The 20,368-nt window shown below is 53.4% G+C and overlaps 2 protein-coding genes across 2 annotated transcripts; one reads left to right on the top strand and one right to left on the bottom strand.

The window, feature by feature from the left end:
- Nucleotides 1-259: 259 nt before the first annotated feature.
- Nucleotides 260-1,687, top strand: LOC131212784 (fatty acid hydroxylase domain-containing protein 2-like). The gene is made up of 4 exons (XM_058206800.1): nucleotides 260-399; nucleotides 500-675; nucleotides 748-1,205; nucleotides 1,264-1,687. Exons 1-4 carry the CDS (start codon nucleotides 330-332, stop codon nucleotides 1,418-1,420), a joined length of 861 nt encoding a protein of 286 aa, XP_058062783.1. The 5' UTR covers nucleotides 260-329; the 3' UTR covers nucleotides 1,421-1,687.
- A 7,820-nt stretch (nucleotides 1,688-9,507) lies between these two features.
- On the bottom strand, nucleotides 9,508-18,635 carry LOC131210651 (cuticlin-4). The gene is made up of 3 exons (XM_058203929.1): nucleotides 18,576-18,635; nucleotides 10,989-11,504; nucleotides 9,508-10,923 (listed from the first exon to the last, which is right to left on the bottom strand). Exons 1-3 carry the CDS (start codon nucleotides 18,633-18,635, stop codon nucleotides 9,508-9,510), a joined length of 1,992 nt encoding a protein of 663 aa, XP_058059912.1.
- Between the last annotated feature and the right edge of the window lie 1,733 nt (nucleotides 18,636-20,368).

A 20,368-nucleotide genomic window follows, 5' to 3' on the forward strand; every position in this document is an offset into this window, starting at 1 on the left:
GATTGTCCGGAGGGCAAAGGTTTCTTATCTTATCGCGTACCGTATCTCCCCTCTCTCCTACAAACGGACCCCGATCGAAAGTGGCCCACCGCCTGCCCACCCGGGCGGGACGGATTAATTCGAGCAAAGCGATTTTAAAATTAAAACGAATGCAACAACACGCAACTTTTTTCTATTCCCGCGCCTCCGATAGATAACCGGCCACAACGAGGTGCTCGGGCATTACGCTTCCGCTCGGTGGCCACTTTCAGTAAAGTGACAGCCGCCATCCGGCACGGTGTACCATAGCATCTCGGAAGTTGCGGCGTGGTTAGAAATTAAGCGCAAACATGGAGCTCAACGTGACCACCGGTGGTGGCTATCTGCAGCAGCGATGGGACGCCTTTCTGGATGTTGTGGGTGTGAAGCGTACCGAAGATCGGAATACGCAATGCGTAGCTCAGCGGTGGTCAACATGAAAAGGACATAAGGTGACCGACGGTTGTATTGCACTTCGCAGGCGACGATCCCGAGTGGCTGTACGTGTGGGTGCTAACCTTCTATACACACTCCCTGTACTGGGTGCTAGGTTCGTTCTTCGTCTTCATGGACCTGTTCCAGTGGCCGGCCGTTTTCCGAAAGTATAAAAACCAGCCCGGTATAAATGAACCTCTCAAAGGGTCCGATTTGCGGAAGGTACCCCTTCGAGACAGTTTACTGTAGGTGAGACTCAACCCGTATTAAGCTCGCCCTTTCTTATTGCCACAGATCATACGGACGGTCCTGATCAATCAGTGGCTGATAAGTTTCCCGCTCGGGTACGTTGGGTTCCATACCGGTATGGTTGGCAGGACGGCAATTGACATCCGGACGCTGCCGTCACTGTTTGAGGTGGTACGCGATCTGATCATCTGCGCGATTGGATGGGAACTCGGCTTCTACTACAGCCACCGGTTGCTTCACTCCAAGCACCTTTACAAGCTGATCCACAAGCAACACCACGAGTTCACGGCGCCCGTCGCCTGGGCCGCCATCTATGCGCACCCGATCGAGCATCTGCTGGGCAACACCGTACCACCGCTGCTCGGCATCCAGCTGATGAAGAGCCACGTCCTGACGGCCGCCCTGTGGCTGACGTTTGTCATGCAGGACACCATCACGGGCCACTCGGGCTACCACGTGCCATTCCTGAGCAGCAATGAGGCGCATGATTATCATCACATGAAGTAAGATCTATCGACCGGCCGGGCGCTTCCCGAGTTAATGCGACATTTCTGCTTGCAGGTTCAACCAGTGTTACGGTGTGTTCGGTTGGCTCGATTGGTTCCACGGAACCGACAGCCAGTTCCGGGACTCTCACTACTATCAGCGCCATCAGATGCTGCTCGGCAGTAAATCGGCCCGCGAGATCATTCCCGATGATGCTAAGAAGCAAAAGTGAACACCTGAGGGCTAATAAGGCGTGAATGCCTAGACCCACCATTAGATGGCTTTATCGCATTCTGCAGCAGTGATTATAGATAACCCCGTATCGGTAAGATAGCGATGGTGAACGACTCCTGGAGGGGTCAGTCACTACGCCTTTTTTATATCGCTTTTCGGCCGATTGAAAACTGTAAACGGTAAGGAATAAGGTGATTAGAACCGGGAAATCGACCGCACAAAGCTGTGTGAACCGAAACATGTATTGAAATTCCAACATTTGGATTCAAACCAAAGGTGGACAAGGGCGCCACAAATAAAACGTTGAAAGGAAAGGCGAAACAGCAAAAAGCAATCGCTATTAAAATAAAAGTCTGTCCGGAAAAAAGTGAAATCGCAGCGAAACGAACGGCCAGGTTTGTGCGACGAAAATGAGTTTTCTAACACGACACCGGATCGTTATCGTTCCGGTTTCCTCGAATGTGTACAATTCGAATCGATCATCTATTTGGTTGCACCATTTTTTTCTTATCCAGCGTTATTATGTGCGACCACACGCTCCGCTGCGCGAACCGGAAAGAGTCCAACCAACCGCCAACGCCAGCGATGAAAATTAACTCTTACTCGCCCGAGAGTCATTTTTAATGCACGTATTCATTATCTATCCATCGTGCAACGGGGCCGGCCGTTGGGCGTTGCAATGCCATGCATAAGGCTGACCTACCCGCCGTGCACTTTTCTTTTCGTTACTTTCTATGCGGAAGATCGGATATGCATCGGAGTGCCTCCGCGCCCTGTTGGACCAACGATCAACGACACAACACACCTCATTTGAATGGCCCCCCCGCGCTGCCCGAGATTGGAAAATGATTTAGATTTTATTATGTGGCCATTTGGCGCACACCGGCACACACACTTTCCCTTCTCGTATGGTTCCGTTCCGTCCCCGCTGCCCCCGAAGGGTAGGGGAGGCTTTCGTCCTCCGCATGGAAAAGTGAATTTGCATTGCAAAAACTGCTAATGAATGGGAGAAGAAAACACAGTCCCTTGAGGAAGGGCGCGGTAACGATCGGGTAATGAGTAATGAGGGGAGCGCAGCGAGTGTTCCTCCTTCCTTCCGAGGCACCACCTACTAGTACGCAGGGTGGACCAGCGGCCATTTTCCGCCTGGCGTAGGGCGGATCGCGCAAAAGGAACCCACTAGTAGCCAAACATATGTTATGCTGCCATCTTATTTATGAAGCTATTGGCGGCGGAATGGCTTCGAAAGTAAATCGCTCCCCGCCGACGCCGAGGGATTTGCAGTGTTTGCACCCGAGCTAATTGGGCGACGCAGAAGACGATGCAGATAAATAAAGATGGGCCACCGCAGCAGCTTACTGAAGCTGTAGTGGCGGTGGCCTTCGCCGATTAAAGCCACTGAATCGATTCATTACCCATGCACCGCTGTGGCAGGCACTTACTTTCTACAAGTGAATTAAGAGCGTGAATTAAGAGTGTGTGTTTGGGTGTGGGGATCGTCAGATAAGACTTTCTTCGGTAGAAACTCCCAACATACTGCACCGAATTCCTACGATGGAAAGACACCAGATTACCACCGTTTACGTTTTCTCGCCCAACCCGGGGGTCTCCACTCACCATCGAAAGCTGGACGGGCGCCCGGAGCGTCGTCGGCTGCTGCTGAGTCGGTGATCGCCGCCGTCTTTCGCAATCGACGCAACATTCGAAACGGGCTGCGATCGGCGGCCAGGGTTGATCGACGCCGAAATTGGTGATGATCCACCTTTCGATTCGCGTCTAGCCGGCGACCATAATCCTCCACCTCCGTTTATCAAGGGCGTCGATGGCGTTGTTTGCGAAATGGCGAAGATTAATGTATTTGATGCTTCTCTGCCAGCGGATTATCGGTCAGCTCCTCTTCAGTGCCTCCTTAGCTCCTTTCCAGCGCTTCGAGGCACTAGCCGTGTTGTTGCTGACGGCGACAGGTGACGGCCATAGACCATTTGAGCTGCCCCACGCACACAGGCAGGCGCACTGAAGGACACGAACGTAACACTGGCGTGCTTCTGGTGCCCGCACGGCAAATGGGAACGGTGGCCCGGTTCCGGTAGCGACCTACCAACAACACTGCGAGAAGCCTTACGGCTGCTGCTCACTGGTCACCTTTTCAACTCACTCACTCAGCACCGGAGCAACGGCGCCGGTTTGCTATGTTTCTCTATTATGCTTTCCACCTTTGCCTGCTGCGGGGGGAAGGATGGAGAGTTGCCCACCCTGCTCACTCACTCACGCACGAACACTGTTTCACTCTGGCGGCCACGGGGTGTTGCTGCTGTAGACACCACAACCGCAACTAATGACAAATCGCGCCGATCCAGCTGATTGAGTAATAATCAAGGCGAAATTGTAACTCTCGGTCCCTCCAACGCAGCGCGAAGATTCAACGCAAAACTTGAACCTCGGGCGCAATAGGCGTAAAATAAGGAAATTGCTAACCGTCGCACACTTCCTTTGATGCTTCATGGATGGAGTGCCCCTTTCGAGAAAAAGAAAACGCAAGCCCCATCGCCGAACACATCCCGAAGAACTATGTTGTTGGTGGTGTACTCAATGCGTATCACTCGAAACGGAACGGAAAAAGAAACGAAACAGAGAGCAGCAGCAGCAGAGCGCGAGAGAGAGAGGGAGATAGTGTGATTGTTGTGAAGATTCCATGTTGGCTTTCAATGTAATCTTGGATCTGACTGTGGCTCTGCCTTTAATTGCCACGTACTGGCACTGCTCACCACACAATTTATGCTGGCGGATCGTGCTTTCGGGCTGCTCTAATTGCATCTCCTACTCACGAATGTCATAGCAGCATAATCATGTACTGGCCAACAGGATTAAACTATCTCTCTCTCTTTCTCTCACTCTTTCGTATTCTCACGTTTATCAAGTAACAATACACACTCCGCCGCCGGGAGAGCGCATCATCACATACATAAATACTCCACTTCCCACGCGTCAAAAAACGTTGGCCCCCATTTGGACGGGCAAAGTAAAAGAAAACCAAAGGGGGTGGACAATTTACAGTGCATACGCGCACTTTGTCAACAACAACAATCCGTGCCCGTATTGTCAGTGTTCATCATGCCTGTTCCGTGTCTCACGACCGCTGCTCTTTGCTTATGGGAAGGAATCATCCGGTTTCCGGTGCGCCCTTTCCGTCACACCTCTGCGGTGTGTTGCAAAAACCTCCATTTTAGATGCTCCAAACAGCGCTCCACAACAATAAAAACATCGTGAAGGCCCCGTCCGTGTATTAACCTTGTTCACACTCGCTCAACGGTGACTGGGATGAGCAATTTTCGCACTCTTCTCACGCGGAGAAAACGGAGCTCACAGAAAATTTCACAACCCGAATTCACGCACTTTCGCACAGGTCGTAGGTTGTGGCCCTCGGATAGCATGTGTTTTTGGGTTTTTTCGCACCTTTCCACGCAATCCGCCGGAAGCGTCAGCTTTCAGGAGCAGGAAACAACAGGAGCGGCGACGACGATCCGAGTACACAACTACTACCACCGAACGAATCACCGTTGGTGTTGTGAGTGAGGTGCGAGCTGCGTGTATTTTATTTCTCTTTTCGGTTTTCTGGGACAGCTTTCTTCCGTGGGGGCTAGACGTTTGTTTTTTTTCGCTCGTCTCGCTTTTGGTGGCGCCTTGGCACCTTTTCTACGCCCAAAGTACACGCCGCGACACAACAGACCGCCGCGGCCTACGAACCACCGGAAGGGTCAACATCGTTTATGGTCTTTCCCGCAGCCAGCCGAAACAAGAACCCCCTTGTGGCGACGCGTAACGGAGTGACACACGGAAGCGCGGAACACGGGAAAAGATGCGGGTTCAACTTTTCGAGCTGCCTGCCACGGTGGTTTTGTGGCCCCGAACCGTGCACACAGGCACACACCGTTTGTCAGAGGCGGACCGAACCGGCCGAAAAAAGGCACAAAAACGGGTCCCACGTATTCCGAGCACCACGGAGATGGCCGGTAGGGGGGGCTACGCACGTACTGCTGGATCTGTGTCCGTTTTGGAATCACCGCCGCCGTCGGTTCCTCTGGCCACGAGCTGGTCTGTCGGCTGATCGGTAGGTGGCTAACCCGAACTGGTTCCAGCGCGAACCTGGCAACCTGCAGACGGGCTACCTGTGCACTTGCGGTGGAGGGGGCAACACTTTTTTCTACACACCGAAACTGGGTACAGGCGGAACCCCGCGATGCAATCCGTGTGCTGCCGTGATTGCCGTCGTCGAATGGGTTGCCGTTGCCGCTGAAATCGGCCTTTCGCTGCTGCACACCAGGAGGGTGGATCGAGACGCTCGGGAGCTGAAGCGAAAACTTCAACCCTTCTGCGGAGCCTACTACACAAACACAACAAACGCAACGCGAATTACGGAGAATGAGTGCCCCGACCGGATCGCAGCCATTTTTGTTTATAGTGCGCGCGGAGTGCGTGAGTGCCCACGGCTCGCATTATGGCACGGTGACAACATTGCTGCACGTCAATCAGACGATTTAAAAAGTCTGTTGACGCAATTGATTCATTAAATTTACCGTATTTTTCCGTGTATAACGCGCACTTTTTTCCCAATTTTTTTAGCTCTAAAATCTGGGTGCGCGTTATACAAGGGTAGTAAACATTTTGTCTCCTCCAAGCATACAAATGTGCCCTTTTAGGTACATATTCTATAGTATTATTGAATAAATTATAAAATGAAACACTTGTTAGGAATATAATTATCCATACAATATCGTTTTTAAGTCATGGCAGGGAGTTAAAACAGAAGTTGTTGTGAAATCATTTAAAAAATGTGGCATCAGCATGGATTTGAAGATGTCGCAATTTATGAGGACTCTTCAGAGAGTGACAATGAGGAGTACATTGAACAGCAATTGGAGAATATCAATTTGTCAGACAGCAGTGAATCAGAGTTTGAAGATTATTCCGAAATATAAAATACTAGTATGTCTTTTGCAATGTATACGCATTTTATCTTTAGTCTACTTTAGAATATTTATAGAGTATTTAGAGTAATACATTATTATCATTTGATATTTGTTGGATATCACATATCTGAAAAATGTAAAGTAAAAAATTTGTTTTCCAATTTTGTTCTCGTAAAATATGGGTGCGCGTTATACACGGGTGCGCGTTATACACGGAAAAATACGGTAATACCCCACAATGAATGGTGCAACAGAAAAGGTTCTGGACACGACCGACGCGAATTAAAGTCCGATCAGCACTCGGAACTCGACTGCGCCGGGCTCTTGTTTCGGTTCGAGCACCGCTGCAGCTTCAGGCTCGATCGATTGTTCCTGTTTGACCGCTGCAGCCCATGGATTATCGACATCTACATACTCAAATTTAATTGTATGTGGGGTTTCCTCTAAACGCAATAAATCATTAGGTTGGCTGCCAGAACATCCATATGTTCTGTTTGCTTGATGAGCAGTACAGCTTCGCTTCAAGGAAAAATATTTCGCCTCCTCTGGTGTGAAACCTTCGGTTTGGACTGACAATTTTGTATCAACCGTTTGTACAGCTAAGGGGTCAAGATCATTTTGGGTAATTCCACATACGTTCGCCGCTGTGATCTGTTCTTCGGAAAATCCAATGTCTTATTCATTGCCGGTACTGAACCACCAGCGAAAGCGGCTGGCCAAATAAAATTTGCCCATCGTGCCCAAATGGAATGAAACTCCAGGAAAATAGGATAGTCTGTAAACATCAAACGGCCTTTCTTGTGAAATAAATATTTACTGTCAAATATTTGAACTGCCTTTTTTGTTTGGGCTCGCATTATAGCACACTGACAGCACAAAAAAAAAAAAAAACAGCATTATGGCACGCCAATCAGTGAATTTAAAAAGTTTGTTGACGCTGTAGCGATTCATGAAATTTAATATTTAATAAAAGAAAAGACAAGATAACGATCCTATCAACGCATGGGAGAGATCACGATCGATTAACTTATGGGAAAGATGGAAAACATAAATTGTTTGATTTGGTGCTTAACACGGCTCTGACCGTTCCAATAATAATAGTAAATCATATCAATGGGTAAACGATTACCTGGTTAAAGCTGCGGGAAACTACTGCCAACGATAAGTGCATCAACACTTCACCTTCACCTAAATTGATCCCAAAAGTGGGGAAAATCGGTCATCATTGAAATATAATGCCATCCGGCCCGGTCGTGCGTCTCGTTTTCATTAATCACTTTATTTTCTCCAACCATCTTTCTTTTCAATAAATATTTACAATAATATCCACGTCACTGTTATATGCAGAGGAAGGTAATAGTGTACTATCGCAACTACCGATTCGAATTACCAATAAACGGACAAGTTCTACTACCGCATTCACAACGAAACACACATTTGTCTTTTTTTTTAATCTTGTTGCAGCCTGTTTCCACAAGAGAAGAAGAGAAAGGATTCCGCGAACGGGAACGGGAAGGAGAGTTGGCTGGAAAGTAAAAGAAAGCCAAACCGAAACGGAAATACTAACGGAGATACAAAATTCCAAAACAAAAAAACAAAACATCGCTCCTAATTCCAACGCCACTTTCGTGGCGCGCTTCTTGGTTCGCCGCTTATTAAATACACTTCGTTTCCCCCCCAACGGCTTGACTTCTCCTGGCGGGGGGGTCCTTCTTTTTCCCTTCTCTCTTTCTCTCCCTATCTCTCATCCTTCGGTCTCGCACATCCTTTCAACCTGTGTGATCGCGATCGATCGATCCTGATCTGATCGCGGGTCTGGTGTGATGGCACCAAAACCACGTGTGAACAATACTGCTCCGCTCGAACCGATATCCTGCCAACCGGTTGCAGCATCGATCGATCGAACCGATCCTAACCTAGATCTGCCCGCCGGTGTCTTGTCGTATATGATCGCCGCCACCTCTCACCGCCGTGTGGGAAGTGAGTGCGAAACAGGGACCCTACTCTACCTCGATTATTGGTGTGCAGCACTACTGTTCGTGTGTATGGTTTCGGGTTTTTCTTTTCTATTTTCATAAAACGCGTTCGTTGGAAAGGGCAACACCCCTGGCGCCTTGCGTTGAGACTAGTGACGGCACCCGGTCCGGGGGGGTTTTCACGCAAAACAGTAGAGCGCAACGGGAGGGAGGCACGCGAAACGGTACGGAAATCCGGGCCGGAGTCCCCGGCCCGGGACGCCAGGTTGTGTGCCAGGTAAAGCGGGTGCGGTGCGGTGCAGTGGAAAGCGAAAAGCGGACGCGGAAGTCAATAAATAAACATTCTTTTGAAGCAAAGATACACGTTCGACAGGGTGTGGTCGTCGCCTATCGATGATGACGAGATGATGATGTTGGTGTGATGACGCTAATGATCGTACTACCAAGCTAACCGAGGGCAAGCCAGCCGGCTTCGCTCGGTTTCACTTTCTCCTGGGATCGATCGATCTTTCCCCTTAAAGTAAAACAATCGGCACGGGGCACCTTCTGGGCGAATAAATTAACGGCGGTTTTGGTTCGGTTTTGCGAGCCAGCTCCTGATAACGAACGGCCGCCGGCTGCTACAATGAAGTGAGATTAAGGGGATAAGGGGGGGGTGTTGGTGCGTTGGTGTGGATGTATGCTGGCTGGCCCCTCGCACTTGGCGCTTCTCCCGCAGGGGGGGTTACTGGTCTCCTGGTGGTGGTGGGGTTGAGGCGCCACGTGGACCACCGACCACGTGGAACACGCACGCCCGCAGTGGGGGTGGGTGTGGGTGTTTGTGGGCGGCGCAGAGGTAACTCTCGGCGACGTACGACGTTGCGCCCCTGGGGTTCGGGACGGGAACGGTCGGTGAGGTGCGTGCGTGCGTGCTCAATGAAGGTGGTGCCCCCCTCTTGAAGTGGTCCCCGTGTCCCCCGTGATGAGGTCGCTTAGTGTCCGGAGAAGGGATGTCCTGCGCGCTTCCGGTGAATCCCGGGTGCGGATGTGCGTTCGAGATGAGCGAGTGACAGAAATGTATAGATGGAGAAAGAGAGAAGGAGAGAGAGAGAGAGAGAGAGGGAGAACCGTCAGAGATTGGTCCTCGGCGTCATCGTCGTCGCTTAGGTCCACAGCTCCGACAGCACGAAGTGGGGCCGCCGGGGGCCACCCGGGCACGTACCTTTCCGGTCAAAGTGTCGCACGCGCACAAACAGGAAGGCGGCCACGAGCGAGGCGACGGCCAGGACGAGCAGCAGCATCACCAGGCCGCCGACGAAGCTCGGCACCGACATGCAGATCGTCTCCGGGTCGACGGTGCGCTGCGACTGGATGACGACCGTCTCGTTGGCGGCCGCACTGTTGAGCGCGAAGTTCACGTCCCCGGGCGCCACCACCTGGATGATGCGCTCCGTGTTCACGTCCGTCATCTCCTGCGCGTCCCGCTTGTAGATCCGCGGCCGGATCACGACCGCCATCGTGTCCCGGCGCCGCCGCACACCCCGCAGATCGTCCAGACCCTCGACCGAGCGGGGTCGGCCGCCGAGGCTGACCAGGTTCCCGCTCAGACTGTCCGGCCCGGGCAGCCGGCCGCCCTCGTCGTCCTTCTTCTGCTTCGTCACGGTCACGTACGCCGTGTGGCCGGGCGGAGGTGGCGGTGGCATGTTAATGTGATCGTGGATGTCGTTGCCGCCGGATGTCGCACCGTTCTGTGACTGCCCCGGTTGCCCCTGCTGTCCGGCCCCCCCGTCGCTGCCGCCGCCATTTCCCGGACCACCGGCGTCTGATTTGCTCTCGGCCGAAGCCTGACCGCCCGACGTCTGGGCTTGCGGGGCCGGCACCACGCTGTCCTGGTTCTCGGAGTACGCACCGGACGCATCGGATGGGTGCCGCGGATCCGGGTAGGCCGCCGGGGGCACTCCGTACTCGTGGGACAGGTGCGGCGGTCCGTACTCGCCGCTCAGCGCACCCGGCGCTCCGTACTCGCCCGAGATGCCGTTGCCGGTCAGGGCCGGCAGCCCGTACTCGCCGCCGGCACCGCCGATTCCGCCGACCCCGCCGCACTTCGGTTCCGGGCAGTTGTAGCGGCACACCTGGATCACGCACTGGAAGTGCACGTTCATCGAGTCCGGGAACTTGAACGCCTGGAAGTAGGCAAACGACACGACCGACGCGGACGGGCCAAAGTTCTTGATCTTCTGGAAGCGGCTCATGATCTTCGGGCGCACCACGCACCCGTGCTGGTCGACCAGCTGGATCGGGGCCCGCTTGCCGTCGTGGGCGACGCAGTTCCGGACGAGCATGTCGAACTTGTTCTCGTCGTCCTTGATCGCCAGCACCATCGTCATCGTCTGGCCGATCTTCACGATGCCCGACACCTCCGACGCCCACGGGCCCTTGCCGACCTGGATCTGCATCCAGCACTGCAGGTTGTCGCCGAGGAAGTTGGCCGTCACCGCGTGCAGCATGTCGACCTGGAACGGCCGGAACGTGACCGCCTTCTCGTAGAAGTCGTACCACGTGCAGCGCAGCTTGCGGGCCTACGGAGAGAAAGCGGACCCCGGTTAGCAGCAGCAGGAGTGGCCAGCGGCCTACCGTGGCTTACCTGGTCCCAGACCTCCTGCACGTACGGGTCGTACTGGATGATGATCGTGTTCTCGACGTAGCTCCCGGACGGGGTCGGCCCGCCGAAGCCGGCCGCCGCGTTGTGGTTCGCCGAGCTCGACATGCCGCAGCTGTTGAGGAAGATCTCGAACGTCGCGCTCAGGTGGCCGGTGCCCGGCTTCAGGTGCACACAGTGCGGATCACTGTAGAAGCCCTTCGAGAAGATCATCCCGTAGAACGGCCGGTCGAACTCGATGTTGACGCGCATGTGCGTCTTCTCGCACTGCACCTGCAGGTGCTTGATCTGCGGGCTGTCGTTCGTGGCGGACAGGGGCCACGGGTCGTCCCCACCGTGCAGCGGCCCGCTGCCTCCTCCGCCACCGCCGCCGCCGCCGCCGCCGCCACTCAGCAACCCAGGCGTTCCGTAGACTGGCGATGGTGCCGGCGGCCCGTACACGGCTCTGTGCTCCAGCGGCAGTGCCGCCGAATCGACCAACGGTGCATCACAGTGTACATTCTGCAAAACGGAACAGCGTGGAAGGGTGGATCTATCAAACCTTGAGCCCCGAAGATAAGATTTGGCGAAGACATTTGGCCGTTGCTCCGTGCGGGAAATTTCTCTTCATGCGCCTGGCGCATCTCGCGGCGCATGTGGTGCGGCATCCGCGGAAAGGAACAACAACACGGAACAAAGCGAAAAATCAAGCGCAAAACGGCGGGCACGGCGGTGGTAATTAAACGAAACCGGTACAGATTTTGCCCATTGCGCGCCCGAGCGCTCCGAGCGGAACTGGACGGACGGACGCGGACCTGGTGCTGGTGGCCATCAGAGCCAGCGTGGAAGACAACCGGTGGTGGCGGCTCGGTACCGTACCGGGCCATGGCCGGGCTCTGAAACGCTTTCTCTTCAGCGTCCGCGTCCGCGTCACCGCGTGGCGTGAGCGGCGGCGGCGGCGGCGGCCGCGGAAGATGAGTTGCGAAACACATTAACCACCCCATGTTGCCGCCTCCCCAACCCACCCCTCTCCCACGTCATCCTGGGCCTGGGCCACAATGGGGCCGGCGCTCATCAAATCAAACATGGAGCCGGTGGTTTATCGTCGGTGGTTTCTTCTTCCCCTCTGTGTTCATTCGTTCGTTGTTTTTTTTCGGTCGAAAGTTTGTCGAAAGGGTTTTTCTGTGGCCCTCCCCCCCTCAAGAGGAGGTGTCTTGAGGGCCGAGGGCTGGTGGCTTTAATTTGATGCACGGACTATCCCAACACTGGGCGAGAGTTAAAGATGAAAGATTAATACACAGAGTGTCCGACATCGATCGACCACTTTGGTGTGGGATTGGCGTTGAGGACATATTGAAGTTTATAAAATTTATTCCATTACTTCACAACTACTACTCGTTAGGGGTTTTTATCGGTGCAAGCCCTTTGCCGACTTTCCATGAAGCAGTTTGATATGGATTTTATATGAATTTGGGCTGATCTACAGGGCGTTCCATCAAGACCCATACTATTGAAATGTTAAATAGCTCCGCCATTTTTCAGGTGATTTTTACAAATCAGCCAAAACGTTAGTCTATGCCGTTTCAATCATAAATCAATTTAAGCCAAAAAATCGGACTAAAATTTTTTTTGTATTGTATTTTGAGTAAATTTTTAATAAACGACATTCTATACCGTAATTAAATCCTGTTTATTTGTCAAAACCGAATTACAAATAGCGGAGTTGTTTAACATTTAAATGCTATGGGTCGACTGCTATGACACCCTGTACTTGGATAAGGATTCATTCTTCAACACAAGGTGGCCTGCTATAATTTACGGTTGATTGATACGTCAAATTACGTCAAGAAGTCGAAAGGAGCCTTCATCCACTTCATCCACCTTCCACTTCTACAGTATGAAAATAATAGCTTTCCAACTATCCTTTAACCGATTGGCCATTGAAATGAGTAATCGGCGGAAGTCCCTTTTCGAGCAGCCTCTTTCCCATAGTGACTGTAAGCTGACCAACGATGACTGTAAGCCCCAAGTTGACCTCACGAGCTTTGGGTAATCTTCTGATTGGGATTTCCCTAGCTCCATAGTTTCATATCGCAAACGACGCTTTAGGCCACCCCGTGAGGTCCCGAAACAAAACAAAGCCGGATCTAGGACGAAGCCACAGCCGGCGCACCGATGTCCGATGACCGGGCCAAGCCAATCCATCCGGATGCTGCTCGTTTAGCGATGCGTGACTTATAACCCAATTTGGCACCGTTAGCTGGCCCCACATTCCCACGGGCGCTGCGTTCCGAAAATTAACACTCAAGAGCTGCTGCAGTTCGCAGTGCCCGGCGGGATGTAAAATGGGCAAAAAGAAACAGTAACCGCTCATGGGCATGCAGCGCGTCACGCATGAATCTGCCGATTGAAAAGTGGAGCCCGTGATCTAATACCGACGTTTGGCTGATTTTGGGCTCCGGGGTCGGTCGGTGTCCACAATTTTGAGACCCTTCCGAAGGCAGCTTTTACTTCCGCTCCGCTTCTCATCGGCCATCGGCGCATCGAAGATGCAAAACTGCATCCAGCGGACCGGGGCGGCCGACTTTCTATACGCGCGACGAGCGACGGGCGGATAACGAGACGCACCGAAGGGTATCGGAGTGCCGAGCGCCGACTCATGTGCGGCGCGGTGCCTTTCCTTCCGCTTCACCCCCCGGGGGGGGGGGGGGGGGGGGGGGGCTGTGAGTGAAGTGAGAGTCCCATCCCGTTAGACCTCCGCTCAACCGATTCCGATCGGAACGGGATCCTTGGTTCGCAAAAAAGTCCGCACTCCTTCGCCAGCCAGCCAGCCAGCCAACCATTTGTCACCGTCCAGGCCATGTTTTGCTCCTCCAGCCACTCTGGTGGAGCAGTTGCCATTTCTATCGCGTGCGGGGCGACATTGAACCGGCTCCAGCAAACCTGTCCGGAACTGCACACGTCGCTGGCCCGGGAGCCGACGACAGGTATGGGCATAATTGCGGCCAGCTCGGGTGCCCGGGTGCCCTAGAAACCCACGCCGACGGTGGCCACGCCGGCGTTACACTTTCTTCGTCGGAGGCGCGCGGCTAACGAAGCCAATCGCAAATTGTGCGCCTGTTCGGCTGCGTTGTTTTGACCACTTTTTCGTTCCTCGTCCTCGTTGCCTCGGAAGGCACGTGGCGTACACTCTGTTCCGGGGGGTTCGTTACTGGGCTTTCGGGCGGCTGATTGATGTGTTTAATTCGAGCTTCGGTTCGGACCTCCCAGCTAAAAGGGCCGATCGATTAACCGATCGGCAGACGGCTACAGGTGTTCACGGGAACGATCCGATTCACTGCCACCCGGTGGACCGTTTTGCATTGTCCTCGTTCCGGAATGCGGAAAATGCAATTATCAACAATGTTAACACGAGGCGACGTGTCATAGGGCAATAATGTTAGCGGTCCGTCACGCACGCCGATACGAGATGATTCACTAACGGTAAACGGCCATCAGTCGTCGTCCGGCGGGTGAAAGTGTCGCTATTCAGCTCGCTGATCGGAAAGTCGGTTCGGTGATCGGAAGTCGCCCCAAAAGTATCGAGCCGTATTTAAAAGCGCTTTAAAACGGGGGGAAACATACCACATTTATCCGGCCAGCGGCCGATCGCCGGATCTCGCCACCCCATAAAAGGTAACAATTAAGATGTTTTCTCTCCGCGACCCCAGGGTGGCCACTCGACACACAGAGACTGGGGGCAGACTGGGGGGTACGCAGAAAAGCAAGTGAAAGAAAAAGTGGTTTCGGTGGTTTAGGGTCGCTCATAATTAATTTCACCGCCCGAAAGGCGCGATCCGCGTGGCAAGGATCCACGGCCCGAAACTGGGTCAAATGGTTCAAACCAAAGGCCCTCGTTCATTGGGCGATGATTTGGCGAGAACCATTTCGAGAATGGTTGGGCGAGAATCGCTACAACCATTTAGGACGCTGATTAGCTTTCAGGGACATTCACGAGTGAATTTTGGAGGGCCCATCATCAATCAAACACCGCAGATCGTGCAGAAAAAGAGAGAGACCTGTTGGGGCAGGTGGGTTCGTGTCTCGGCTATCATCTGTGGCTTTGTTCAAACATTCCGCGGATGCTGTTCTAATCGGTTCGTCACCAACCGCCACACAATCTCTCCGAAGCCGGGCCGGGGTTCCTTTGCCGTGGGCCACGCTGTTTCGCTGTTCGGTGAAACTTGCGATCTTCCCTTTTACGAGCGTCGCGTCAACGGTGCGCCAAGTGGAAAGCAAAGTGAAAGTTGGCACACGGCACACTCTCTCTCTTCCTTGCCACAGTCTGCGCGGCGCTCGATCGCGTTTCTCCAGCTGCTGGCGGCGCTGTGCGATCGCCTGTGTAAATGCAAAACACACATCCAATGGCGGCGGCGTCAAGAGATGATCGCCACGATTCACAAATCATCAGCGAACGGGAGAGAAAAAAAAAGACGGTGAACACCTCGAGATCGTTCCGTTTCGCTCCGACACTCGGACGGCTCTGGTGGGCCGCTCTCATTGGATGCAATTTTCAAATTTTCTCCTTTCTGCGCCGAGAAAGAAAATGCGCACCATCGAATGCCTGGGGCCAATCTGGAAAGCGGCGTTTTATAGAGCGGAAATTTTCGAATTCGAACCCGCACGAACGGTCGATGTGTGATTTCTAATACCTGCTTCAGTTTAGCCCGGGCCGGCGGCCACCGGGTTTTTCGTGCGTGAAGAAAAGAACGAGAGAGCGCGGGAGAGAGCGAGATGCGAGTTGGACTTAAAATACATCAATTAACTATAGATTAAATCAAATGCTTAAAGCGCCAGTCAGCTTACGGTGTGACTTCGGCTAACTGTTTCTGGTCGATCGCTTCAAGGGGTTTGGGCACCGATTTTGGGGCTGTTGGGGAGCGTTCATACGTTTGGTTCCGTTGTCGATCTGGGTGCCTGGCCCTTGCTGGATCGATCATTTTGACCCCGAAAAACGTGGCGCGTGTAGCGCAACTGTTGTGTCTGCAGGAACATCACGATGGTCGATACGCGAGACATTCGAGTTGTGGCTCAACATTAGCGCTTCATGATTAGGGACTTGGAAGACGAAGCGTATGACGTCAAACGGCAAGTGTCAAGGATCATAAAAAGGGATCCATAAACGAAGCAAAAAAAAAATGGCCCATCAAAAGCACAGCACCATTTCGGTGCGGTTTGAATCTCTCACGGTCAGCGGTGTCATCTGTCCCATTGGGAAAGTGGCCGGACACAACTGTCAACCGGCGGCCGTGGTGCGACACTTCAAAGCCGACCCTCCTGCGGTCTGCCCAGTCTGGTGCAGACCTTTGCCCGGTCGTCGGACACGAAACACGAAACCGGGCCCGGGCGGCAGCTGAGGAAACTCGAAATTGGGTCACGCCTGATGTAATCGTATATCATTAGTAACGGGTTCGCTCGAGTGCATCCAGCCATATGCCTGTCCGGCGAAGGCCTGGGCGAAGCCGCCGAAACCCTGCAACCGCTAAGAGTGCTGCCAAAACAACGAAAAAAAAAACGAGCGGCTCCACAACGGGTCCACCAAGCAGCGGGACTTCACCGGAAAAGACCGGGGTCTCCCACGGTTCCGAGCGGCGGCTCTGTGCAGAGTTTCGGTGCTGGTGCTGGGAGGGTTCTGAGCACTTTCACTGCGCAAAGAATGATCGAACGAATCGGGAACGGGAGAAAAAGACGAGAAGCCGGCCGGTCTGTCGGTTTCCCTTTCGGTGGCCGACTTCGTTCTCGACCGGGCCCGAGGCAGAGGACCTTCTCGCTTTCGGGTGGTGCCAAACTTGCCGAGCTGAATTTCAATGGACCATTGTCGGCGACAGCCAGACAGAGTGGTCAGCGATCGGATCAGATACACGGGTTCGGGTTCTGTTGCCCCCCTCGGGGATACAGATCGGGTTCATGTTTCTGTGGGGCTGGGGGGTTTCACAATGGAGAAAGCCAACATTGTTCAGCATCGTCCAAAAGTCTGGAAAAACTTTTACTTTTTTTTCGGCAATCCTAAGTTCGGATTAAGTTATTATATTTAAACATCCGATGGCGTTCAGATCGTTTCCATTTTGCACACCGATCACCGGGTCCTAGTTTGGAGGCGCCGGCTGTCATTCTATTTTTCCCAGACCCCCCTCCCTCCCAAGCCGTGCCGCGTAATGATGATCGCCCCATCGTGGCAGCTTTCGTGCGAAACGATCACCGATCGGCCATCGTTTTTCTTGGCCAATTTTCCTGCCGCCGGCCAACATTGGAAAAACAAGCCAGGGAACGTGGGACCGGTTCCGGGGGCCCCGCTGGAAAATGCTGCCCGATCGACGATAATGAGCGGTGAAAACGTTGCTTCTTTCTGTTTTATGCTTTTGGGGCGATTAAGCCAAATTAAATCGCACGCCGTCGGTTCGTCGGCCAAAAATTCGCCAGCGATCGACGAACGATCCTGTGCCCGTGAACGTAAGCAAAACTTTCACCCACAAACTTGCCCAGTTCCGGTTTCCGATACGGGTAGCCCGCCCGAAAACGGTTTCGGTTCGGACTTTTCACGTGGGAGCTTGATTTTTCCGCACTCGCGAATCGGAGGGAAATTCCACCCAGTCCCAGCTACCGTTTTTAATGAGGCCGATGGTGCACCACCAACGGCTGCACTGGCGCTTCCCCATTGTCACCCTGGGATCCGGTGATCCGTTAATGTCACTGTGAAAACCCCGATCCGTCGGCGTGGGTCGGCGGGAAAATTGAAACGAGCTGCACTCCTTTAACGATGATGATGAAAGTGACTGTCAACGTCACAATTCGCCCGCCAACAGCGCTTCACACCATTGCGAACCCATTTTTTTTTATTGCGATTTATGGTGTGCCCTCTGTGGCCTAATGGCTGCAGCAAATTCTTTCTTTTTATGCTCCAAGTGCACTCCGGTTGTTGGTAACATTTTAATTTGCCCCCAATAAAGCCACGCTCGTAGCTGGGGAGCTTTTGGCGTGCCGCAAAACGGTGAGCCGCAAAACTTTCTGGGCCATCCGAGGGTTGCTTTAATGGGCTGCGTCCGCGTCCGCTTAGATTTATGCTGATAAGTGCCCAGTGCTCTTCGTGAGGCAATGACGTGCGAGATGAGTGTCAACGTGACGTGATGGGTCCGTGTTAGATAAGAAGCATAGTGAATCGAAGCAAAAATATTTCACTCCTAAATAGGGCACCGGTGAGCCTGGTCATCGGGAGTAAAAACGGCCCGGGGCTAATTGAGCCCAGCCTTCCGCAACCTCATCATCTTTCCAGACCCGCTTTTTGTTGGTGGTCCCCTCCTCTCTCTCGCTTACTCTCGGGCCATCGAAAGGGCAAGCGCCCCCGGGCACAGCATAAATGAATTAAAAACAACCTTCCTAACCGAGCCCCTAACTGTTGATTGTTCGCATTTCGCCCAGCACGTGGAGAGAAATGGCAAAGAGGGGAAAGAGTTTCGTGGCAAAAAACCCGCTCTCCTGCCGATCGCCAACATTGTCTGCTCGAAACCGTGATTAAGGTAAGCTACGGCCACCCCAGGGTCCCGGTGCGATAATTACCTGAAGCACTGTGAAAAGGAGCACGAACGTGGCGACTAATGCTCGCACTCGGATCCCCATTTCGGTGGCCGTCGTTCGGGTGTTGTCGTCGTTCGGATGTCGTCGTCGTATTCGTCGTTCGTTGAGTGGAGTCCGTCGAGCTCGGGTCCTTCGAGCCCCCCCGGGTGCAGTCCAACTTCGTACACTCTATCACTCTAGCGAGTTATGGCAGTAGTAGCTGTGGAGTGTTCCGTTATCTGCTGTGGCGTGCGGAAGAAAGTTGGAAACAGAAAAACGATCAATTAGTTCGCATCGATCACAAGTTCGGCAAATTCACAAGAGTCGCATTAAATCATTCACCGCCGTATCGGAAACGGGCTGTCTCGTTAAGTCCAGTGAACATATCTCAATCGCCACCGGAAAGAGGTCCAGCTAATCTCATTTAAATCACCACCGCCACATCGGAAGACCGAAGCCCCGCGAGAGTCGTGTCCAGATGATGAAGCGGTTGTCATACTTAACACAAGCACGCTCGATCGCTAATCGCTCGTGAGAGAGCCCCACCCCCCGGCGTGAGCCTCGTGAGAGTCAGCTCACGAGGTGCGAACCGAAGCCCCGATCTCCATCGGGAAAAAAAAACAGAAATGTTGCCCCAATTTTGTTGGCATTTTGATTTTGTGCCGCTGATTCTGCGCAGGCCGAAAAACGTTCGCCTGGCGATGACCACGTGCCACTTGCCGCACGGACGAACGGTAAATCACGGTCACATTGATGTTCCGGGGCCGGGTAATTTGTGGTCATTTTTGGTCATTTCGGACGCAACAGAACATGCTGCGCGCGCACATAACACAGAACAAGCGTTTCGCGCGTGATCTGGCACCACCACCAGGACTAACTGTTCTTGGCCGCGGTCGGCGGACATACACACGCGCGCACAGAAGCCCACGGCACCGGAGCACGGCCTTCTTTAGTGCGTGATTATTTTTTGTTGGGCCTCTCTCTCCCTCTGTTTGTGGCCAACGACGGCTGGGAATGGTGAAGCACAGGGCGGTTCATGTTGGGATGCTTGGTTTTTATTGTTTGCGCTTCAGTTTGCGCCGCTAGTCAAACACTACTTTCCAGCCCCCGGTGATGTGGCGATCGCGTCGTGATACCGCCGAGATCGTTAAGCCGATTTTTACGAGACTTTGCGTGCCCAAAGACGTGGCCAGCGAGAGAGAGAGAGAGAGAGAGAGCGCGCGGCGGTAAATTAACGTAGCGTAGAAAGAGCTAATTGTGCGGTATTGTAGACTGCGCCGCGTTGTTAACCGCGATTAGCGCATTCGCAGCGCACCGAACATTGGCCTGTTCGGCGTTCGATACGATCCGGAGCAGAGTAATTAATCGGTCCGTGGTCCATTTCTTGCCAACGGGCCAACCGGGCCCCCACTGGGGGTCCTTGGTTTGTGGAACCACCAATTCCAACCAACGGCACGTCAAACCACTTTCTCCGGGCCGGGACACCGGCCGAAAATCGTCCGAACAGTCCGTTTGCAGTCCGATTCGGGTACGCCGCCTCAGTCACTTTCACAGTCGGCTGGACTGGACACTTTGGCTTCGATTCGCGCTCGTGCTCGATCTCGCGAAGGATCCTTTTCTATATTTTCACCCTTTTTCGGTTCGGTTTTGCACCAATTTTCTTCCTGTCCGTCGCTCCGGTGATTGATTGGCCAACGGCGCACCACACACACTCGCACACACAGCACACACTTTTGGGGCCCGGCCCGGGCTTTCGCCTTTCCGCTCCCTTCTGAAATCCGGTGCGGTCCGTAATT

This window comes from Anopheles bellator, chromosome 2 (assembly GCF_943735745.2).
Source record: "Anopheles bellator chromosome 2, idAnoBellAS_SP24_06.2, whole genome shotgun sequence".
Classification (NCBI taxonomy): Eukaryota; Metazoa; Arthropoda; class Insecta; order Diptera; family Culicidae; genus Anopheles; species Anopheles bellator.